General features: G+C 48.4%; 1 protein-coding gene across 3 annotated transcripts in view; it reads right to left on the bottom strand.

Annotated features, from left to right (window-relative positions):
- The window catches only part of ralgps2 (Ral GEF with PH domain and SH3 binding motif 2), a 119,491-nt gene that overhangs the window by 8,722 nt on the left and 85,320 nt on the right, over positions 1–25,449 (bottom strand). For 2 of the 3 annotated variants that reach the window (XM_076277972.1, XM_076277973.1), the window contains exons 10-17: positions 8,354–8,491; positions 7,967–8,057; positions 7,783–7,850; positions 7,149–7,284; positions 5,584–5,735; positions 4,404–4,458; positions 3,532–3,609; positions 1,943–2,048 (exon numbers count right to left, since the gene is read on the bottom strand). In XM_076277972.1, coding sequence (XP_076134087.1) covers positions 1,943–2,048; positions 3,532–3,609; positions 4,404–4,458; positions 5,584–5,735; positions 7,149–7,284; positions 7,783–7,850; positions 7,967–8,057; positions 8,354–8,491 — 824 coding nt within the window. The remainder of the gene's footprint in view (positions 1–1,942; positions 2,049–3,531; positions 3,610–4,403; positions 4,459–5,583; positions 5,736–7,148; positions 7,285–7,782; positions 7,851–7,966; positions 8,058–8,353; positions 8,492–25,449) is intronic. The other variant, XM_076277974.1, reaches the window with a different exon arrangement.

Consider the following 25,449-nt stretch of genomic DNA (forward strand, 5'->3'; position numbering starts at 1 on the left):
TTTCACAGTTCAAGTGAGTGGGAAAATAGACTGAGTCACTCACACACAGCCAGGATGGAAGATGACTTATTGGAAAAGACAAGGGGTAGAAAGAATTTAGACTGCGCACAGATGATTGACAGGCAGAGAGGAGGCAAGATGGAGCTTTCAAAGAGTCCCTCTGCTCCCCTAACGGAATTTTAAAGCAAGTTTTTACAGCTTGGATCTCTCTTGCATGTGCATGTGCACACACTCACACACGCACACGCACACACACACGCACACGCACACACACACACACACACGTGTTCATCTGTGTGTGTGCGTGTGTGTGTCTGTGTGCGTGTATTAGTAGGGTCTATCTGAGGACACTGTGGATGTGATGATTCTAGTGGTTCTGTCCTTATCAAACACATTTTACGGGACACCGAGAGAGGACAGGAGGAGAGAGGAGGAGGGAGGAGAGAGGAGGAGAGGGAGAAGAAAGGAGGAGAGAGGAGGAGAGGAGAGAGAGGGGAGGAGAAGGAGACAGAAGGGAGAGGAGAGGTGATGGAGAAATGAAAAAGCAGGACAGTATGATTGGAGGATTGAACTAAGGCAGTGGTCCCCAAACTACGGCCCGCCACCTAATTTTGGGTGGCCCCTCAAAACATGTCCGTGGTATAAAGCATCTGCCCCGCATGGGAGTATGACATCGTCAAACTCAGTGTTTTTCAACCACTGTGCCGGGGCACACTAGTGTGCCGTGAGAGATCATCAGGCAGAATGACGCAGAAAATTACCCAAATGTCACTCACTGGTCCAGAAATGCAACTGTTGCATCAAAGAATTTATAACCACATGCTCTCATTGATTGTATGATTGCACTATTTGTGGTATGCAGGCATTGTACAACGGAGGCCCCATATCCAGTATGAATCACATATCCAGTTCATAACAACAATTAAATTAGATATAGTCACCTACAAATGAAACAGAGGGCGCTTGTTTTATTGAGCAGGTCTTGCATAGAAGCCATAATAAGGCCATATCTGTGTATTATTTGAAATTTTAGGCTATGGTATGTTTATTTTTTCTTCACACAGGATGTTAGTGTGCCGTGGGACATTTTAAGTGTCAAAAGTGTGCCGTGGCACAAAAAAGGTTGAAAAACACTGGTCAAACTATAACCTCCGTAATTTCCCCCATTCATTCTCTATAGCGAGTCTTAACAGTACACATGTAATACTCTTTTTGTCCACTGGTGGTTGTTTTGGCGCTGTTTCGCGCTTGCCATCGAAAACGGAATGAAATGTAGGCCTACTTGCAAACAATGTAAGAGGCCTATGCTGACTGGATCACTGCTCAAAGTATTCTAAAAGTTTATCAATTAATTGCTAATAACTAACTAACTTCTATTCAAGTCATATTTCTGGGATAATTATTTCTATTTTTTTATCCACTCGTTCAAATGTTCATATAAATTCACAATTCACAAAGTTCTCATAGGTGAGTGAAAGTGGTCATTTCAGATGTTTTTGCCAGCACTTCATAAAACTCTCATAGTTTGAGAACTTTAAATTATTTGTAGGATATTGCTTGTTCACAATTTGAGCTGTGTATGCAAAGACACAGAGTTCAGAGTTCACACATTTTGAATATTTCATTTGAGCTACATTTTACACTGATATGGCATGATGGCAATATAAACACAGCTAGCAATGGTATTAAATTACAGTAGCCTATGATTAAATGTAATGGAATATTCAACTAAGGTAGACTGTTCACAGCACTAAGCTATTTATGGTTACTGATATACTCCGAGTCTCTGGCCCTCTATTAGAGCGAGGCATTTTGAGCTGGCCCTCGAAAAGTTTGGGGACCACTGAACTAAGGCATGTGAACGGTGCATAATGTATCCTGCTAGCATATGTTAGAAAAACTATGGAATATAGGCTAGCTGTGTGTGTGTGTGTGTGCTCACCGTGGGTTTCTTGCCCTCTTTAAGGACCGTTTTCCGGCGCAGGACTCCCTGCAGCGTCACAGCTCCTGGGTACAGGTGCACAGCCAGCTCCTCAGACTCAGCCGAGCTACACAGGGATAGAGATAGAGAGGGGGAGACATTAACACACACACACACACACACACACACAATATCCCAGGGTGAAGTGAACAGTGAGAGAGATTTGATCAAATTCAGGGCTTTCAAACTCAGCATGCTTTTTTTCTCTCTCCTGCCTAAAATGCATTTGCCCTCAGTTACCTTTAAAGTTTCGAACACTAACAGTCTCTCAACAAATGGGAAATGACATCGGAAAAGCACTAACAAACAACACACTTCTCACTACTGACAGCACAACAGCGAGAGTTTGTATGTGGCCTCACACAACAAGTAAATAAATAAATAAATAAATAAATAAATAAATAAATAAATAAATAGCCTTTTAAATGTTGGCCTGCTTTCATGAATGTACTTTAAGCTGAGGATGCACTGAACCACACACATACTTTTCTACAATTACACTAACAAGCATTTTCACCATCTAAAGCACACTGAAAGCAGTGTGGTTGTCCCACTGGCAGTCTGAAACAGACGCTCTCCCCCATTTGCTCCTCTCTCTTCTCCTCCTCACTCTCAGGCTCGTGGCCAGCTGGCCCAAGACCAAAACTTTATTGCAGATAGGGGCCATGGGTTTATACCAGTACACCACGTCCTCCAAAGCCACACACACACACACACACACACACACACACACACACACACACACACACACACACACACACACACACACACACACACACACACACACACACACACACACACACACAGCATTGAAATGAGCCCTACAAATCCAACTAAAGGGGACATTCATAGTGAAAGCCAAATTATAGAACCCTTGAAACAATGTGTTAAACAACTGTAAGTGCCGTTTGAGAGGAGGAGGGAAAAAAGATCACCTTGAAGATACTCACTTGGATTTTAGGGAACAGAGTATAAAATCAATAGAGCGAGATAGAGGTGGAGTGAGAAAAAAAGAGAAACAGAGAGAGAGAGAGAAACAGAGCGTGTGAGTGAGTGAGAGACACCGAAAGAGAGACAGAGAGTGAGAGAGGGAGTGAGAAAGAGTGAGAGAGAGAGATAGATAGACAGACAGACAGAGAGAGAGACAGAAACAGAGACAGAGTGAGAGAGAGAGGGAGAGAGTGAGAGAGAGAGAGGAAGCACAAAACAAGAGAGCAGGAATCTCTACCGGCAGGAAGGCCTGAGGTTAACAGCAAGCTGAAAATTTGCAGCAATTAGAGGGGGAAGAGATTTGAATCACCACCACCATCTCACAGATTACTGTGACAGATTCAGAATCAGGGATCCCCGACACCCGATCATCGCCCCGTGACACACACACACCCACCCAAGAGCCAAAACACACTGCAGCACCCAGGGGAACCCAGACTCTCCATTCCACCCTGCCATGGGGGTGCAGGGGGGGAGTGAGAGGGGCACAGGAGGGTGGCGAAAGAGATTTGGGGGGGGTCGAAGGGCGGCGTCGGAGGGGGGCCGGGGGCACTCTGTACCTGCTGGGCTTGAGGACTCCTCGGCATGAAATGCGGGCCACGCGGGTGACTGGGCCCAGAGAGTGATAGAAGCGCGTCCTGTGGGGGGGGGGGGGTTTCAGTGACAGGAGGGGGGAAGTGGAGGAGGAAGAGGAAGGATAGGCAGGGGTCAAAGGTCAATGAGGGAGGTCAGTGAAGACACAATGAGGGAGAGAGCACAAGGGCCTGTCAGAAAGTGTATGTGAATGAATGTGTCTATGTGCGTGTACTGGTATAACTGTGTGTGTGTGTGTGTGTGTGTGTGTGTGTGTGTATGTATGTATGTGTGTAAGAAAGTGTGTGTGTGTTTATGAAAGTGTGTGTGTGTTTAATGGCATAACTGTGTGAGTTAAAGGGGCTCTCAAAATTGTTACAAAACTGTTAGAAGAGACAAAGCTGCCGGGGTTCAGAGTCTGTGTACTGATGTAACACTACTAGATCCGTCTTCGTGTGAGACCCCATGAGCTCTGGGAGCTGGCCCATGGTGTTAAGGACTCGAGTCTGACGGGGACACGGTGCTGGAGATGTTTCTACAGTTTAAACAGGCTTTACAGCTGACCATGCTGGCCTTGGTGTTCAACTGCGAGAGTGCTGGTCATGGTTATGAGGAGAACTGTAGCGCAGAGACCGCAAGGCTGCACAGAAAGCTAGCTAGCTAGCTAGGGGGAGGCAGAGCTGCTCAGCTCAACACTGCCAGAAGAGAGAAACTGGTCACACAGTAATCCATGTTAGTTACATCCTGCTTGTGAACACAACTGTACGAGGGTTTATGTGACTAACTAAATGTTCGAGAAAGTGGATATATTACACTAGACGCTGCAACTGCAGGTGTCTAAGTGTGTGAAAGGTCTCACCTTTCAAATGCAGGCCATGACATCTCCTCACTGAGTTCAGAGCCTTCACTGCTTCCTGCACACACAGCATAGCAGTTTTAAGGAAAACAATACATTAACTGGCCCAAAATAACGGAATGTGGATGTGTGTCTCAGTATGCACATGCACGTGTGTGTGGGTCTATATGCTTATGTCTTAGTGTGTATCTGGGAGTACTACTTGAGTCTGTGTGTGGGTCAGTGATGTGCAGGTAATTCACATTCTGCATACAGTATTCTTGTGTTTGGAGTCAGCCAATGATGTTTCAGAAAACAGCTTGTGGCCAGCCTTCAGGTGGCATTGAACTAATACACTACTCACAAAAAGTTAGGGATATCTGGCTTTCGGGTGAAATTTAATGTTTCAGTAACGAAAGTACAGAAAGTACTGAAACATTGAACTGTTGGACATTCAAAAGTTTAGAGAAGTTCACCTGTAAAGTTTACAGTGGATTTTAGGTTCATCCTGAAATTTCACCCGATAAGACCCGACTTTTTGTGAGTAGTGTATTAGTCCAATGTCACAATTTTCATTTTTTTTCTGACTCGCCCGCAAATTACCCAAATATCATTAACAACATTTTGTTTGAGAGCATGAAGCTCTCGGCCTGGCCTCGTGTGTGTGTGTGTGTGTGTATGTAGACAATGATATGCCGCTTGATAGTGTGGAGTTCTCGGCCTGTCCTCCTGTGTGTGTGTGTGTGTGTGTGTGTTTACCCAATGATATGCCGCTTGATAGTTTGGAACTCTCGGCCTGTCCGTGTGTGTGTGTGTGTGTGTGTGTATGTGTGTGTGTGTTTACCCAATGATATGCCACTTGATAGCGTGGAGCTCTCGGCCTGGCCTCGTGTGTGTGTGTGTGTGTGTGTGTGTGTGTGTGAGAGTGTGTGTGTGTGTGTGTGTGTGTGTGTGTGTGTATGTAGACAATGATATGCCACTTGATAGAGTGGAGCTCTCGGCCTGTCCTCGTGTGTGTGTGTGTGTGTGTGTGTGTGTTTACCCAATGATATGCCACTTGATAGCGTGGAGCTCTCGGCCTGGCCTCGTGTGTGTGTGTGTGTGTGTGTGTGTGTGTGTGTGTGTAGACAATGATATGCCACTTGATAGCGTGGAGCTCTCGGCCTGTCCTCGTGTGTGTGTGTGTGTGTGTGTGTGTGTTTACCCAATGATATGCCACTTGATAGCGTGGAGCTCTCGGCCTGGCCTCGTGTGGGCGTGTGGCTCTCTAGGACGCTGTCGTCCAGGAGGTGTCTGGAACCGGCGTTGGGGAACGTGGCGCTCTTGAACTCCACCGTGTTCGTCTTATGGATGAAGCTGCAACACACACACACACTGGCGTCAACACACTGGGCAATAACACAACACTACCATGGGTACTTTTGTCTTGCTCACTCACTCACTCACTAAACAAATGAGTTGTGTGTGCGCGCGTGTTTCCTGAGCACATGAAGGATGTTTACTTGAATTTTGGTTTTGTTATTTTCCAAACAATAACTCTGCATGGTGGAATGTCACTGCAGTCGCATATTCATGAAATATTTCATGACCATAATCCGTTTAGTCAAGGCAGAGATCCTCTTTCATAACCCTTTAATGGTGTTGACCCAGATGAGCACAACAAATACGGCTGGTTAGCTGACTGGGGGGAACGTAGTCAAAATGCGCTCAGATTCCAGGTCAGTAGAGTGCCAATGTCGAGATCAAAGGATGATCCTGCGACGCAGCAGACCTCCGAGCCACGTCTGCCTGTCTCTCTCAGAAATCGTTCTAGAAGGATCTTTCCAACATGGCAAGAGCAGCCTCAGCCTGTGGAGGAGAGATCACTGTGACCTGGCTGCGTTCTCTGGGGAGGTGAGTCAGTCGGCTGGCTGTTTACGCCGCCAAGTAGTCCCTCCAGCAGCGAACATGACTCACAGACAGCCGTTAACGTCCGACGTCTCTGCATGGGCCTTGTAAAACCATAGGGTGTGTGTGTGTGTGTGTGTGTGTGTGTGTGTGTGTCTGAGTGTCTGTGAGTGTATGTGTGTGTGTGTGTGTGTGTGTGTGCATGCGTTTGTGTTGGGGGGGGGGAGGAATGGGGGGGGGAGTGACTGAGCGTGGTGTTGGATGAGGGCTGTTTATGTTGTGGGGCAGTTGCTTGTGTGAGGGGGCCTTTGAGGATCAATGCTGGCAGCCTTGAATTTCCCCTTGGGGATCTATCTATCTATCTACCTACCTATCTGACAGTGAGGGGGGCTTTGAGGATCAATGGTGAGCAGATCAACAGGACAGCGGCTGACTCACACACCACACCACACCACACCGCATGTTCACATTGCCATGGCTGACTCACTCCACTCGCGCCATTAAAAGGGACCTACGCTTCCCTTTCAGTCGATTTGATTGCGATTTGATTTCTCCCTACAAGAGAAAACTGAGAGTCTGCCATTCAGCACCCCCTAAGGTCGCCGCTGAATAAATGTCTTTGTCTCAATCCCACTGCACTGGGTCTTGACAAATCTATTGTTTCCAACCACCGGCCCAACCACACAACCTGACCCACATTCATGCGGAGTGGGGAGAGAGCAGAGGGGCTTTGTTTAGTTCCCACAATGCCTTCTGTTTTTCCCTCGGCGAGCTGGTGGCCAAATTCGGTCAAGGCCCCCTTTCTCAATACTGTGCTGTGGTTGCAGAGGTTATGCCAGGCAGGGGGGGTCAAGGGGTAGCCTGATGGTGGAGCAGACTCACTTGTAGCCCAGGCTGTGGCACTTCCTGTGTCCGTACGGGAGGAGGTTGCGCGGGGAGGGCGGCGTGCCAGGGACCTTGCAGCTCTCGGCGATATTGCCCCTGCGACCACACAGTGGTGAAGCTGACGCATCAGGTCCTGCAACAAACACGCACGCGTGTGCACACACACACACACACACACACACACACACACACACACACACACACACACACACACACAGAAAACAATGCATGAAAGAATGAGATGTAGGGACACACACAGATGGAAAGTATAGGGCTGCGAGTAATTATCCAATCCCAAAAGCATGACTTCATTGTTGACTTGCACAACTGTGCACAGTAGGGGACACCTGTGGCCATTTACATTAGAACACTGTGCTGTTATTCATCAACTAAACAAGCGTTACGTCTACAACACAATATCTGTAGCTAAATGGCATTCGCTACGGTTAGAAACCCAGAGATACTGTAAGCCTGGTCGGTCAAAACACCACCATCACCCGTATAGAATGTAAAGTGTTCCCATTTGTTCCACAAAGAAAAGAAAAAAAATGGTGTGTGTGTGTATGTGCCTTCGTGTGTGTGTGTGTGTGTGTATGTGCCTTCGTGTGTGTGTGTGTGTGGTTTTCCTCACCTACGAGGTCCTCTCTGGAGGCAGTGGAGCGAGGGGTGCTGGTGGCAGGTTCAATCTTTAAGGACAACCTGAGGGAAGCAAAGAAACATTTGTGACACACACACACACACACACACACACACACACACACACACACACACACACACACACACACACACACTCTATGATCACCCCACACACTCACTTGTAGTTGTCATCTTCCACAAACTTCTGCAGCTCCTCTATGTAGCGTACGGAGTTGAGATACTTCTGCACGTGGGGTAATACTTGTATTTCTGTGTGATGGGAGGGAGAGGGAGAAATACACGAGAATTACCCAGCATGCTCAGATAAATAAAATAGCACATGCTGCATGTACACATCCTGGATAAGGTCTATGAAAGATAGGGAATACACACACGCACACACACACACACCATACTTGCAGGATCTCTGCAGGTCCGAGATTATTCTCAGGATGTTGTTCATGAGGATAGGGAAAACACACGCACACATGCGTGCACCTACACACGCACACATGCGTGCACCTACACACGCACGCACAAGCACACACACACGCACACACACTCACCATACTCGCAGGATCTCTGCAGGTCCGATATGATTCTCAGGATGTTGTTCATGAGGTTGGAGCGCTGCTCGTTCTCCAGGATACTGCCGGTGGAGGGGTACGCCGAGTCCACATAGGTCAGGTCAGACAGGTACAAACCTGAGAGAAACACACAGACACACACAACTCCATTAGAATGGCTGACAAACACACTAAGCTGCACACCTGGACCTCGGTCACAAAAAAACCCCCCAAAAAAACATTAGAGCGCTCTGCTGACTGCTGACCCCCCCCCCCCCCTTTTCCTTCTCTTTCTTCCTCCTTTGCTCCAGCCTGGGTCGACGAGTGAGCTGGATTTAGGCTTGATTAGCTGAACTCAGATGGATCCCATCCGTCTGCGGAGCTCTGCAAGAGCACACAGGGACGACGGGGTCATCCTGGAACTCGTACTCCCCACCACACACACACACACACACACACACACACACACTCACACACACACACACTCCAACAGACTTTGAAATCGCACCGCGGCCCCCCATCTGTACACAAACACATTCCCAACCGGGACCAAACAGCGGGACGGACAGTGCGGCTTCAAAACTGCTAATTACCCTGCTGCTGGCCAGCACATTAGTCACCACAGCTGCTGGCTCCTGTGGGGTGGGGTCACACTCGCGCACACAAAGGAGTGCTGCACACACGCACACACACACACACACACACACACACACACACACACACACACACATACACACGTCAAACATACATGCATACACACACACGTACAAACATACACACACACACGTACAAAAACCTACTCTCACACACACACACACACACACGTATGTAGAACTACACGCACACACAGAGTGACCATATGCTCAGAGAGAACACACACATGGAGAATGCTTAAACAGTCTTCTCTGCAGTCTGTGTTTTGGAGCCAAGAGGAGCTGATGGAGTTTGGTCGCCATTAAGCTCAAATGCTTTTACACAATGTCTTCTCTCACACACACACACACACTCAATGTCTTCTCATGTAAATATTAGGCTGAGGTAAAGACATTAGCTGTAATAATATTAACATAGCAAAGGAGGCAGACTGCCATGAGCAGAATCTGTGTGTGTGTGTGTGTGTGTGTGTGTGTGTGTGTGTGGAGCAGCAGCACATAGTATCTTAGTATCACTAGTATCACTAGTGGTAGTGGACGTAGTAGTAGAGCAACAGTTGTTAGTTGGAGGTTGTCAGGGTTTCTTTTCTGGCATCTTGTTCTGTGATGTAGTGATACTATGTGTGTGTGTGTGTGTACTATATGTGTGTGTGTGTGTGTATGTGTGTGTGTGTGTGTATTCCTGGCATGTCAAAACAAAGTGCAGAAGCAGATGGAACAGCTAACTTCTTACATACCACATGACATCAGACCTCCACACTTTTAAACATGTTCCAGGAGAATCAAGGCGAAACCCATTTTCCCTTTCCTTCAGAATTTTACAGAGAGAGAGAGAGAGAGAGAGAGAGAGAGAGAGAGAGAGAGAGAGAGAGAGAGAAAATTGAGGCGAAACATACACCCCCTTTTCCTTAGAATCACACACACACAAACAAGCAAATGACCCCAGCAGAGAAAATAGAAAACACATCACTACCAGCAATGATGGCAATGACGACAGAGCAAGCTCAGACTAACAGCGCGGGCTCTGTGCTTTAGGTGAAGGGCTCATATCAATCAGGGTCACTCCATCAACTCTGATTAGAACCAGAGGAGAGGAGGGGAGAGGAGAGGAGAGGAAGAAAGGAGGGGGGGAGAGGAGAGGAAGAGGGGAGGAAAGGAGAGGAGGGGAGAAGGAAGGATTAAGGGGGCAGGAAGGACTGTAGAACGAAGAAACGATTTCAAAACAACCATGAGAGAGAGTGAGAGAGCGAGAGAGAGAGAGAGAGAAAGAGAGAGAAAGGCATGTGCTATGTGCACCTACTGATTTTAATCCACCTCACTGCAAGCTGGGAGATAAGCATCACCACTCCACATGCATGACCAACACACACACATGCACACATACACACACACACACACATAAACACACTCTTATGCTTTCAGAGTCTAATCTAACACTTACGTCAAGACTTCCAAGCAAATAAATGCCTTCCCACATGCTTCACGATTCATAGTAACATTTATACTAGGTCTGCATAGCGTGTCAGGTCTGCAGGCAGGAAAGCCGGTTTTCCCCCATCTTCTCAGGATAGGGTGATTTCCAAAAATCAGAAACAGCGGAGAGGGAGGAAGGGTTGGGTTGGGTTGGGTCGGACAGGGGACAAGAGGAGAAGCACGCAGACATCTGAAAACTTTAAGGAAACGGTTCAAAGAGAATTTCTGACTGCCTTATATCAACAGATAAATCTAGAGGTTAGAACAGAAAACAAAAGCACGCACAAGGTCCAATGTGACGAGTGGGAAAAAGAGCTCGGAGGAAAGGGGGTGAGAGTGAAGTAGAAGAGTGAAGTAGGAGAGATGTCCCTGCTGTTAGAGATGTCCCTGCTATAAGAGAAGAGATGTTAAGAGATGTCCCTGCTATAAGAGAAGAGATGTTAAGAGATGTCCCTGCTGTTAGAGATGGTCCTGCTATAAGAGATGTTAAGAGATGTCCCTGCTGTTAGAGATGGTCCTGCTATAAGAGATGTTAAGAGATGTCCCTGCTGTTAGAGATGTCCCTGCTATAAGAGATGTTAAGAGATGTCCCTGCTGTTAGAGATGTTAAGAGATGTCCCTGCTGTTAGAGATGTCCCTGCTATAAGAGATGTTAAGAGATGTCCCTGCTGTTAGAGATGTTAAGAGATGTCCCTGCTGTTAGAGATGTCCCTGCTATAAGAGATGTTAAGAGATGTCCCTGCTGTTAGAGATGTCCCTGCTGTTAGAGATGTCCCTGCTATAAGAGATGTTAAGAGATGTCCCTGCTGTTAGAGATGTTAAGAGATGTCCCTGCTGTTAGAGATGTCCCTGCTATAAGAGATGTTAAGAGATGTCCCTGCTGTTAGAGATGTTAAGAGATGTCCCTGCTGTTAGAGATGTCCCTGCTATAAGAGATGTTAAGAGATGTCCCTGCTGTTAGAGATGTCCCTGCTATAAGAGATGTTAAGAGATGTCCCTGCTGTTAGAGATGTCCCTGCTATAAGAGATGTTAAGAGATGTCCCTGCTGTTAGAGATGTTAAGAGATGTCCCTGCTGTTAGAGATGTCCCTGCTATAAGAGATGTTAAGAGATGTCCCTGCTGTTAGAGATGTCCCTGCTATAAGAGATGTTAAGAGATGTCCCTGCTGTAAGAGATGTTAAGAGATGTCCCTGCTGTTAGAGATGTCCCTGCTATAAGAGATGTTAAGAGATGTCCCTGCTGTAAGTAAGGGATAATGTATAGAACGCCGGTCATTATTGGGAAAATAAGTCCCGACAGGGCGAACATACGCTGAACTTGAATCAAACATTCTTTAGAACACAGCTGATCAACCGTCTGCTTTCACTTTTGAATGAAGTTCCAGTTCTTGCATAGTGATATGAAAGATCGTATCAGATGCACAAAACCCGTTGCCATTGACAGCGGTAATTATATGTTTGCAGCGGTAATTACATGAAAATATTTTACCGTAGAACTTTGGGAAATCTTATTCAAGCCAATGGAGCGTTCTACTTGCCTTGTGAAGAGCCATGTAATAAGATATGTTAAGCGATGTCCCTGCTGTAAGAGATGTCAAGATGGGATATATATTGTAAAAACAAAAAACAGAACAAAAACAAAAATACCTCAGTGCCGGTGTGCCAGATTGGGGCTAAATCCTCCCACTGCCACTGGGAGTGAAACTCTCTCTCTCTCACACACACACACCCGCACACACAGTCACACACACCTCTTAAGAGGGCCAAAAGCTTAGTGGAAAAGACAGGGCTCTTCCAAAGAGGAAAAGCTGGCAAACCTTCATTCTGAACCACCCGGACCTCCACAAATCCGAAACACACACGCACACACACACACACAAAGCCACAAGGACCATTACATAGCGTCTGCCAGGAAGTGAGGGGAACAAAAACACTCTGGGCCCAAGGAACCGGGATTACCGTGCGAGCGAGCAGGCGAGCGAACGAGTGAGCCACGGCAACGCAAATCAGCTCTACCAATTAACCCTGCCGCCAGGGAGGGAGGGAGCTGCCCCCGGGAGAAAATAAGAACCAGAGGGACACGCAGAGAGAGAGAGAGAGAAATGGACAGAGAGGGAGAAAGGAGAGAGAAAGAAAATGGACAGAGAGACAGAGAGAGAAAGAAAGAGGCAGGGAAAGAGAGAGGAATAAGGTAGGGAGGGGGAGAGAGAGAGAGGAATGAGACACAGAAAAAGAGTGGAGAGAGGACAGAAAGAAAACACTCGGGTAATAAAAAGTAGAAAGTGAAAAAAAAGCACAATCTGCCACAATGTGACGCACTGGGGATTGGGAGCACACAGTGAAGTCCTTTTGACAGCAGTAGGTGTACCAAGACCGGTCAGAAGGGAACGGTCCTGACAGGAACAGAGACAGACAGCGTGCTAATGGGGCTGACCTTGACACACAGACGCCGACCCGACACACTGAGCCAAAAGCAGCCCAGTCAGTACCAGTGACCGTTTCACCTGTGCAGGCCACAGCAGCAGGATGACTGGACAGGAACCAGAGTCGGGGAAATAGAACCAAGCTAAGAGTAGCAGGAGGAACAGAGAGAGAGAGAGAGAGAGAGGGAGAGAGAAAAAGGGAGAGAAAGACAGAGAAAGAGAGAGAGGGAGAGACAAAGAGAGGGAGAGAAAGACAGAGAGAAAGAGAAAGAGAGAGGGAGAGACAGAGAGGGGGAGAAAGACAGAGAGAGAGAGAGAGAGAGAGAGAGAGAGAGACAAAGACAGGGAGAGAAAGACAGAGAGAGAAAGAGAAAGAGTGAACCGCTGTGCTGTGCTACTGCTCCATTTGCCCTCACAGAGAAGCAAAACAGCTCTCTCTGACATCATGCAGGCCCTGCCCTTCACTCTCTGCCTCCTCGTTCATGCAGATGGGCTTTTGGAGGGATGGGAAACTTAAGGAGGAGTTGGACTCGCGTGTCTCTGCGCTGGGACAGGGCGAGCAGAATGACATCACAGGTGGGCCGGACCGAGCCAAAAAAGAAACCGAAAAATGGGGTGGGGACATGAGGGAGGGAAGAAAGAAAGAAGAAGAAAAAAAAATAGAAAGAAAGCAAGGAAGAAACAGCCACCCGACTTCCACACCCTCTTCCTTGCCCTCCCCCTCCCTTTCCCTCTTCCTCAAGCCCCTTGCATCCACCCACCCCCCTTCTCCAACTCCCCATCCATGGTGAAAAAGTTGAGGCTCTGCCGGTGAGAGCTCACTCAGCACGCAGCTAGTCGCCGCTGGAGCTCCAGAGCCATGACCCAGTCCCTGAGCCGCTGAAGCCCACAGCAGAGAGCGCCTGGCTGGGCCGCAGGGCTTCGGGGAAGCACCGACCCAGGAGGGTGGAAATAGACAGAGGAGGACAAACGGAGGAGCAGAAGGGACCCAAGCTGAGCAACAGTAGAGCCACAAGACAAGGGGGCTGCCCAAGCCTGGGGGGGGGGGCGCACAGGACATGAGAGTTGTCCTGAGGACCCGCAACGAAGAGAGAGACCGCTGGACCGGGAGATAGCCGGGAGAGGACACGCAGCCAGCTGTGGACCCCTTTTTGTGTTTATCAAGTGTGGAGGAGTGGCAGCTTGAGAGGAACACCAGTTGGAGCAGCTGCAGATGTGAGCATCTTCCCACGCAGGCACAGCACTGCCACTAAGGTACGTACTGGTACTGCTACCAGCCCCATCAAACCCCCGGAAAGTTTGCCCTCTCTGCTTCTGCAGCTTGTTGCGCTTCCCCCCTCTCTCTCTCCCTCCCTCTCTCTCTCTTTCTCTTTCCTTTTCTTGCCTCTTTCTCCTTCTGTCTTTTGTGTAGATGGAAAGGTTCCAAAATGAGGTTAGGATGTTCCGTGCCTGAGCGAGCCCACACTGAAATGTTTAGCTGTGCTTTTTAAATTCTTTCTCTCTCCTTTTTTTCCCTCCTGACTATCGGAGCAACAGCAGAAACCCGCATCCCAACATTCCAGAGCGCGAGCACTCCAGTCGCTGGGGCGCTCCTGAACGCCTCTCGTTGGATTACCCCCCTTCACTCCGTCCATCCGGAGTCAACTGACAGAGAAAACTAGGGCAAGATCAAAGGCAAACAAGCGAGGGAGACACAGAGACAGAATATCAGAGTTCCCCCCTCCGTGTTTATGGCTTGCCTTCTCCCCTTTCTCTCCTTCTTTCGGGGCAAACTAAAGGGCCGAGATGGGAGCGATTTGGAGAATGTGGCTCGGGGGTTAGGGCACGGACAGCACTCTAACGCAGCTGGAATCTGCCTGTGTTTATTTGTTTGGATAAGCCGCCGGGCTGCGGGCGCGTTCGGAGACACGTTGCCTGTTCTCTCACAGCCGTATTGTGGGGCCGGAGATTGACCGTGTGCGTGCTAGTGTGTGTGTGTGTGAGTGTGTGTGTGTGGTGGGGGGTTTGTTCCATACAGGGTCACTTGTGTCCTCCGTGTGCATAGAATAGGGGCTCCATTCATGCCGAAGGGCGCTTGTCTGAATAGAAAAAACAAACCCCGAAAGACACAAGGTCACTTTAAGCGTTAAAGGCTTCCTGGTGGGAGCAGTGTCCCCGCCACGGACACCCGATATGAGCCCCAGCGCATAAAGACCTCCAGTCGTGACACTGAGGGCTTTGAGTGCCGGCTAAGAGGCGCGTCTGTGGCACCATCACCACTTGCGATTAGTCACAGTTTAAAGCCTTTCAATCACTGCATGTCCACTCTGGACTGGTGAGGAGGGCAGGTGATGGTGGCTTAGCAAGCGCTGCACTTACTGGTCAATACCTACCAGCAGACAGGAAGGGAGGTGGGGGAGACCGACATGCAGGGACAGAGAGAGAGAGAGAGAGAGAGAGAGAGAGAGAGAGAGAGAGAGAGAGAGAGAGAGCGAGAGAGAGAGAGAGAGAGAGGGTGAGCAGGAGAGGGCATGAGGATCACAGTCACTAAGATGAAAAAGGATAGAGAGAGCAAAACAGAGAGAGAGAGAGAGAGAGAGAGACACTGTGTGAACTCAGATGGGAAGCATCACACGCTGCGAGTTCACACGCTGCGCTCCCGCATGCAGTCTTAATGAGCGCTAATGAACACGACCAAACAGGGTGCGAGTCCCGGGGCCCAGTTCAAAGGAGGAGAGCGGCGGGTCAGCACAAGTTCTCTGTGTCTTCCCAGCACTTTTGTGTACAAACACTGCAGCCATGAGACGCTTCCCTAAACGGGAAGGCTACTGGCAGGCCAGTATGTAGAACATTCTGTGCCGGAGCATTTGGCAAAGCAATCACCAACAGCACCTGCGTTAAGACTCAAAAGAGCAACAGCACAGCGGCGGGCCAATCTGGCATAGCAACGAGGAAGGAGACTCATTTTGGTCAATTATCTCAAGTGGTGCCAGTTGCACAAGCCCTCAGAGGAGTTCTGTGCCTCAATAGAAACATTGCATAACCAAAAACAAAAACATTTAACCTGACTAATTGTTTGGATTGGTCTGAAACACTGATTGTGGCTTAGAGTCGACGGGCTTTTCTGCACAATAATGTTGAAAATAATATATAGAGTTCAATCTGAATGCAAAGAAACATCCATGAAAGAATGATTATTAGCCTGATGTCTAATGATGAATGAAGAATAACCATGCAGCGTTTGACCAAAAGAATGTGAATTACGCTAAAAATACTGAAAGGTTATGAAAGGAGCCTGTCAGCTTTGTGCAGAAGAATGAGGTCCCTGAGTGAGAGAATGGGAACTGTGAGGAGGAGGGAGGTGAGGGCTAGACGCCTGGGGAGCTGCAACGCCGTATGTCAGGGGCTCCGCTGGCTCTTCTCGGAATCAGACCGGACTGGACTGGACCAAGCCCAGCTGCAGTTGAGACACAGCAGTGGCTCTGGAAGCCTCTCTGCCCTAAGCAAAAACAGCCTGCAGCAGCACACGCATGTATGGGAATACACAGGCACGCACACACACAGGCAGGCACACACACATGCGCACACACACACACACCTATTGATCGCATCCCAGCCAACGTCTAAGGCACCATGCTAATATCTAATGCAACATGCCAACCCTTGGTCTAGAAAAGTAGTTATGCCTAGTAACGTCACCAAACCGTAGCTCTCTTACACTTAAATGTGGAGAGCGAGAGAGATACGGGATTTAATTTAGTCCTAAATTCAGAGAAATGCACCCAGACCTTCAAAACTTTAAGGATCCAAGTCTAAGAATATTATTAGGAGAGGAACAAAAGAGCGCAAGAGTCGCAGCAAGATATATAGATGCTTGCCATAAACAAAGGGAATCACTTCATCAGTGAAGCACATAAACAAGTCAAACACACGCACACACACACGTACACATAGCCACACACACACACAATCCACATCACGTACACACACATACACTACCGTTGCAGTAATGCATGATGTTTTGTTTTCTTTCTTTACACACTACTACGTACATGTATGCTTTGGCAATACAAATTGTATTTTAAGAGAGACAGAGACAGAGAGAAAGAGAGAGTGAGGGAGAAAGTGAGAGTGAGAGAAAGAGACAGAGAGAGAGAGGGACAGAGAGAAAGAGAAAGAGTGAGTGAATAAGTGCAATCCATATTAAAGTGAGCAGCTGTGAGAGCAGCAAATGCCGATTTTCCAGAGGGGTGCAAAGACAAGGACAGACGTGCTGTTTCCCTGGTAACTGCTATGTTTGGGGATAGAAACATAAATGCCTCTAGCTGCCAGTATACAAACAAGCGTGTAGACAGACACACAGACAGACACACACACATACACACACATAAGTTACACACACATACACTTATATGCACACTTTCCCAACTCGTAGGTTAAACTTCCACAAAACCGCTGGCGGTCCCTATGACCACAGCCGCAACATGGAACACACACAGGCCTGCCAGTACATAAACACACAGACCTTTGTCCTGGCTCTTCAATAGACCACAAGAGGTTTACCAACCACACACACACACACACACACACACACACACACACCTGTATATGTACATGGAAATTGGTCTCCCCCTCTTCTATGGCCGTCAGTCACTTATGGGAGCCATTCATCATCATTTTACAAATCATTAACACACCCTCCCCAATCTCCATAAACTTACATGAGCCGTTACGCCTGCTGAGGGAGAGGTGGAAACTCTCTTGACCCGTGAAGGATGCGTGTGCACACACACGTATTCACACGGGGGCGCGCGCGCACACACACACACACACTTCTCATCCATGTCAGTGATGGCCCTCTCACACCGGACATGCCCTTGCATAGCATCATGTGAGGAGTTGACACGGCTCATTCGCGGGGCATTTAGATTCCCAAACTAAATAAATAGACTGACAAACAAATCCATGAGCTGGCCCCCTCTTTCTTCCTCGGCCGCCGCTGCAGCCTGATTGGAACCATGTGGGCTGACCGCTCCGGTAGCGCCGTAGCAAATGCAAATGTCGTTCGGAGCGGGGTGGGGTGGGGGGCGGTTTGAGGTGAAGGCTTTGGCTGAAAGAGCCACAGGTTTATGCTGCTAAACCCCCCACAAGAGGTTCCAGCTTATTATGGCTTTGGCAGTTGGTGTGGGTGGGTGGGGGGATTGGCTGCTGTGTTTTACGCTGTGTTAGATTCGAACGGCTGATGCTACCCAGAGCCCCTAACCCCCCCAAGGGTACGCTCCAGCTCTCCAGCTTCCTATTAAGGCTGGCCACAAGGAGCTCCGGCCGACTCGCTGGACTCCCCACGCGCTGCTGCTCCGCCATCTGCAACAGTTCCACCCTCCACCCAGGCCTGTAATTTCATCAATTTCATCTGAGGGGAAAAGGGGGAGGTGGGAACTGGGGGGGCCCTACAATAAATAACAGATGAAAGGTGGTAAGAGAAATGGGACAAAGGGGTGCTAGGCACCTGGGTTTCACAGAGTATTCCAGAGTCTAATTGAGTTTCAGAGGTGGAGAGAAACCGAGAGAGAGAGAGAGAGAGAGAGAGAGAGAGAAAGAAAGAGAGAGAGAGAGAGAGAGACACACACACACACACACACACAAGACATTACCTTGAGCTGAGACTGCAAAAAGTGCCCTGACAGATGCATGGGGGCCCACAGCCATGATTTAATTAATAACACCAACTACTATCTGCAATATGTAAAGCTCAGGAGTTTTTAGTGGCAGCCAAGCTTCATCATCAGTTAGCATGTGTGAGAAGGCATGCCTGAACACATCACCAAGTGTGAGTGTGTGAGAATGAAGTCAGACTGCTTGGTATTCTCAACCAGGCCAGCTTTTCTAAGAAAATCAATACATGTTTTCCTCTTCTTCACACACTTAATTCAGCACATGCGATCACATGCACGCATACACACACAGTGCTGCATTGAGTGTGTTATACACACACACACACACACACACTCTCAATAGGATTACCTGGGAAGTTCATTTGGAGCCAGACACAGATTTACTCAAAAGAGCCGGTGGCAAAAAAAAAAAAAAAAGTTCAGAAGTTCACTTGAGCAGTTTCTGTGAGTTCTCCCAACACCACTGCTCCTGACACAAGACCCAGGGAAAAGAAGACGCTTATCTTCCAATACTTTATTACTTCCAATGATTCTCTCTCTCTCTCTCTCTCTCTCTCTCTCTCGTCTCTCTCTAGAGTCTCTCTCTGACGACTCAAACACCAATTATTCCCCCTCAAGTGCTTGTTTGGTCCACCTAATAAATCCACCCCATTTACTCTGGCTCCCGTTCCCGCTGCCAACTCCGCCAACCTCAATTTCCCCTGGCGTGGCCGTCCAAGAGAAAGGGGGGTCGGCCGATACCCAATCCCACAGCAACTGTAGATCACTCGTAGGCCATGACCTCAGAACTTCTCCTCTCCTCTACTCATCTTTCCCTCCCTCTCTTCTTCTCCTCCTTCCTGCCTCCCTTTCTCCCTTGATTCTTTAATTATGCCATCGCCCTTCCCCACCCCTGGGGGGGGGGCCCTTCTGATTGAACCAGAGAGCTCTGTGTCAAGCATCCTGCCTTTTTGATCTTTGATCCCCGCTCAGGCTATTGTGCAGTGTCCTTAATTGCTAACATGTTGTACTTGGGTGTCTTTGTGTGTGTGTGTGTGTGTGTGTGTGTGTGTCTATACATCTCCTTCAGGGGTGGTACTGTGAGCATAAAAAAGCGCCACGGTTAAAGATGAGAGGACGCTGGCTGCCTCGGCGGCTTGGACAGCGGGTCTGAGGTCTGCTGCTCAACAGTAGGGGCTTTGATTCCACATTAAACCGTCCGTGCTCAGAGACGGCTTGTTTATTACTGCGGGCTATACCTAATGAAACTCTGACATGTCCAGCCGTTATGCCAGACAATATAACCCCCCCCCCCCCGCCTCTCTCTCTCTCTTCCCTCTCTTATCCTTCAGATTGATGGATGCGTTTGGTGTGTCTGTGTGTATGGACATGTGAGTGTGTACTGGCCCGGTCCACTTGGACCAGCCTTGGGAAAGTCTGACTGCCAGAAGTGGGGAGCACTGATATTTTTAAAGGCTGGGAAATACATTGGCCATTCGAGAAAAAAAAAAGAAAATAGAATCGATTTTTTTTTTAGCCTAAAATCCACTCAACTTCCTCTTTTCCCTTTATCCTTGTCTATCAAAACACTCAGAATTATTGTTATCTTAAGTGGGTTTACAATGCAGACAGACAGGGCCAGAACATTTGGGTCCAAGGGGGAATGCTCAGAGTTAAAGGTTCTGAAAAAGGACCTTTAAAGCTGATCACAGGCTGCAACCTCCACACAACAACAACACTTACACAAGGATCATATTTTCATATAAATTCATAATATGATATTTGATTTCCCAACTCTTAGCCAAGGTTTATACATTGATTTTGCAAAATTTCTTCAGCTATGAGGTTAATACATGAGGGCAGTTAATATGGTATTATTATGGTTTTAGTTTTTTAACTTCCCTAAAACACTGCTCTGCGGTTTATACACAATGCGACTAAATCACAGGAAATTACTGTAATTCACTGTGCTGAATGAGGAGAGTCAGAGTGGCAGGGCAAACATTAATCCTTCAGCAGGGGAATTTTGAACATTCTAACAAAAGATTATGTTCTGCAACAACTTAATGTGAATTCTTCTTGAATTTCCTCTTGGTGATCAATAAAGTATCTATCTATCTATCTATCTAAGGTTCTAAAATTCCATGTTGAATTCGATGAACCCAGATATTTATCAGAACACTCATTTGGCAACATTCTGGTCACGCTGCGCTGACTGTGTCTGCTGCTCACAGGCTGCAGTCTCCAAAACACAAACACATGGACCATCTTTGCCTTATGCACTGCAGAACTCCCAGGCTTCCCTTTGAAACTGTTACCACACACCAAACCTCTGTCTGTCTGTGTCTGCTGACGTTTTTGGCCCATCACCAGATGCTGGATGGAAAATAAATTGGCGGTGGGTACGCGCAGACTGCGTTTTTCTGTGTTTTTGCTGGTCCGTCACTGGACTGCTTAGATCTTGGGTTGGTGCAGTCGTTGGGATGGAAGAGAAATCTGCGTGTGGTCTGCAGTGAGCCGTCCCTGTTTACGTTGGAGAGCTGCAGCTCATGTTTTTTGTTGCTCGTCATGTTTGGCAATCACTCCCTTCTTCCGGAAAACACAAGACCTCCATGTTCTCTCTTTCCATTCTTCCATCTCTCCATCTCTCTCTCCCTCACCGCTGTCAGGTTCACTTCAACACTAAACCCCATTTAATAATAAAACCCAGTTTTCCATGAAAAAACAGCAAGAAAAAAAAAAACACACAACCCAACAGTTACGTGCCCACTGGGGGGGAAAAAAGTGTGGATAACCAAAACATCACACACTCACACTCACACTCACACACAACACACACAAACACTCACACTCACACTCACACTCACACTCACACTCACACTCACACTCACACTCACACTCACACTCACACTCACACTCACACTCACACTCACACTCACACTCACACTCACACTCACACTCACACTCACACTCACACTCAAACACACACAAACACACACACACACACACACACACACACACACACACACACACACACACACACACACACACACACACACACACACACACACACTAGGAGCCGGCACTTGTGAGGCAGTCACAGCCGCGGCAGGCCAAACCGCATCTAAAAGTGGAGGCGGGCGGTGGGCCGGGCAGGCCCCCCGAGAGATGGACGGCACCGGAGCGCCGCTATGAGCTCATGCGGAGGAGCAGAGGACGCCAGGAGCGAGGGCAGGCCCTGGCAGTCATCACCTCGCCGCGTCGGTGCCAAGCTGGGGGGTTGAGGCTGTGCTCGGGGGTGGTGGCGGTGGCATCGCGCCAGGTGGAGTCATAGAAGCAAAAGAGCAGGACTCGAGAGTGATGAGGTGATGAGGACAAAAGCAAACAAGCCACCAAATCCAAATCTGTTTTTTGTTCACACCAAGTTTCACGTTACCAGCACAACACAAGCCTGTCTAGGCCGAGCTGGCTGCTGCACTCTTCGAGAGCAATATAAAGTTTAAATAGTGGCTTAAAAGAGAAACATGAGGAATGACCGTATAAAGTTCTCTCCCTGAGTTATAGCACATGACACCACGGGATGGAGGTGGATGTGGACTGATTTACGGTACTGATGAGGGGAAGTTGGACTCGTCCAATAATAACTGCACTACAGCTATGTGTGTGCAAGTGTGAGAGTGTGAGAGAAAGTGAGAGGGTGAAAGAAAGTGAGAATGAGAGAGATTGTGTGTTGCAATAAGATATGACTACAGGCACACAAGCTTGACTTATATCACAGTCTGTTATAAATAACTTCTAGAAGGTTAAGCCTTCTCGTTGTGTGATCTTCTGAAGATAAATGTAATCTTCTGTTCTATTTTGATAATAGTGGAAAAAAAGAGAAGGGATATGTCTTGCCCCACTTTCCCCTCTGCAGGCCCTCAACTCTGTAATTCCAGTGCACTCTAATATCCCGCCGTGTGCTCCGACTGAGGGACATCTGTTCAGAGTACGCTAGGCGTCCGCCCGTCCGCCCTAGCCAAAACTATTCACATCGCTCTGCCCCCCCCCACCTCCCCTCCCCCACTCCCCTCCTCCACTCCCCTCCTCTCCATCCCCCAATGCTCTCAAAAAGATGTTGTGAAAAACAAAAACGCGGGCCCAACAGTTGTTTGACATCGTCCCAACCCCAGCCTAATTTCCACTGGATTGGCTGTCAGGGTGAATTAGGCGGAGGCTGCCTGGTCTCGGTTGCAGAAGGCCATGGGTCTGCAGCATTACATCAGTGTTGATCAGCGGGCTGGACGCGAGGACTCAGAGTTGTGTCTTTCCCATGAAGTCAGTTCTAGGCCAGGCCGTCGTGTTCACCTGGTCGGGCCAAGCGGATTTTGTTTTTGACCCACTTTTACCGTTTCCAGTTCTTCATCAATGTCCTCATCTACTCCGAACCCCCAGCCTTGCATGCACCAACTGCCCACACCTCCCTCCCTCCTCTCTGCCCCCAAACCCTTCTGAGTCACTCAGTTTAGTCACTTTCTTTCTCCTGCTGTATTCAAATGTGCACGTCTTTATGTGTTTATAGGGGTACATGTACAAGGAGATGACATTTGTGTGTTTCGATAGAGCAACGGTTAGACTTGTAGGGATGTTTTCAACACAGTGTATGCCAAAAACTGTCTTTGACGCTTACACCTAAACCACGGCCAACTAAGATGCTGTGGCAGAATGAAAGGGGTGAAACAGACGGGCTGAGTCAGAGAAAAGTGAAGGACGTGGCGAGAATGATAAGAGGCTTTAAGTCTAGGGGGGGGGGGGGGTGGGGGGGGTACAGATGCGGTGTGCGTTTCGGCAGGGAAATGCATCGAAAGCTCCCTGAAATTAAGGCCAACTGACAGGCAAGAAAAGGCTTGGTGAGAGAGAGGAAGGAAAGAAGCTCTTGACTGAAACTGAAGGGCTACTCAGGAGCAAGTCACTTATCAGCCTCCCTTCAAAGTTTCTAATTTCCCCTGAGCCTTTCAAAACATTCTCTTCATCTCAACTTTTCCTCAGACTGGAGGAGAAAAGCACGACGGGGCCTGTGGCGGCTCAGTCTGCAGAGGTTCCCGTTCGCCGTCGACCAGAAGCTTTTCTTGTTCACGTGTCTTGGGGTGCGTGCACGCGATGGAGCATGCAAAGAGTGTGTTTGTGTGTGTAAGAGGGGTTCACCAGGGGTGCTGTGTACGTGCTCGCATGCCTGACCTCAGAGTCAAAACCTGGAATGCCTTTCATGTGAACCTCGGCGGGAAAAGAGCCTGCGCTTTCAATTCCACTCGGTGCCCCAGAGGAAACACGGATCACGCCGTGCCAAAGAGCCGAGCTGGAGCGGGAGCGTGATGGGGACAGGAGAAAGGCACTAAGGGAGAAAATGTGTACACTCTGCATGTACGCGGCTTCCAACTAAAGCACGAGGGAGAGGGCCAGAGAAAGAGCGATAAAAAGCAACTTTGAGGGGGAGGAAAGAGAGAAAGACAGGAACGACAGATTAAGAGTGGAAAGGGATAGCAAAAAAAAGGGAGGGAGCAGGGGAATATTGAGGAAGGATGGTGAGAGATTAATACGGACAACCAGACACTGTCTGCGTACGGCCTCCTGACGTCTATGGTAAAGTCATCAAGGACTGGAGGGGTCACTGAGGATAGTTACAGAACAGTAACAGAATACTACATCCACTGAGTGGGCTGTTCACATTGCTTGCAGGGCATAGTGTTCAGAGCAGCCCAACCCCCAAAATGAAAACACACTGTATCAGGAGTAGCCATCAACAACATTATCGCTATGAAAGGAAAACTTCAGACGTCAAAAACGTCTGTGCACACGTAACGTTTCACAACAGCAGCTGTGCTAAATCAATCAGACGGGAGTATATACCGACTATCCGTTTCCATGAAAGCAGATAGATAATTAGCAGTCAATACTTTCTGCACGGCTTGGCTCTTGAGGGAGAATTGGAGAAGCTATTATCTATGCAAGCAGAACATCCAGGTCGTCCCTCCAGAGCCAAGCCAACGAAGACGACGAGCCCAGAGCCCCAGTTTCTTGCTTCTGCAGCTTGAGCCAGGACACTGATCTAGTTTTTAGGAGGAATGCTGTAGCCAATACAATTAAAGAGACTGGTATGCATGGGTGTGTGTGGCTGATGCGGTATGTGTGTGAGTGTGTATGGCTGACGTGGTGTGTGTGTGTGTGTGTGTGTGGCTGATGTGTTGATTGTGTGTGTGTGGCTGATGTGTTGTGTGTGTGTGTGGTGTAAGGCTGATGTGGTGTGTGTGTGTGTGTGGTGTAAGGCTGATGTGGTGTGTGTGTGTGTGTGTGTGTGTGTGTGTGTGTGTGTGTTGTGTGTGTGTGTGTGTGGCTGATGTGGGGGTGGCCTTGGCTGTGTGGACACACATCAAGCAGTGTGAAAGAGAACGGGGTGGGGATGATGATGAGCGGGGTTGAGAGGGCCGAGCTGAGGGGGTGACACTGCTGATGAGAAACAGACTCAGCAGGAGGAGAAAGGTGAAACCCAGATTAGAACCGGCTACAGCACAGACAAAAGAGAAAGAGAGTGAGAGAGAGACAGAGAGAGACAGAGAGAGGGGAAGAAAATGAGAGAGAGACAGAGACAGACAAACAGAAGAGAGAATAAGTACAGCGTGGACAGTCCACCTCTTCACCCCAGAACAAATAGGGATGCCAGACAGGGAGCCTGACCGATGTGTCTGAAGGTGCAAATCATTTCTGGCGGCCGAGACGCCAAGCTGAGCCCAGAGGATTGCAGGGGGCAAGGGTCACAGGCTTTTTGTTTAACTGAAGTGTCCGAAAAGACACACGCCAGTCCAGCCAGGCCTAAGAGTGTGTGCTCTTGTGTGACAGACAGCGAGAGAGAGAGTGATCGAGATGGAGGGGGAGAGGAA

The sequence above is a fragment of the Alosa pseudoharengus genome, unplaced genomic scaffold (assembly GCF_046254945.1).
Source record: "Alosa pseudoharengus isolate Yale_2024_CS ecotype anadromous, Long Island Sound unplaced genomic scaffold, YU_APseudo_1.1 YU_APseudo_1.1_scf_11, whole genome shotgun sequence".
NCBI lineage: Eukaryota > Metazoa > Chordata > Actinopteri > Clupeiformes > Clupeidae > Alosa > Alosa pseudoharengus.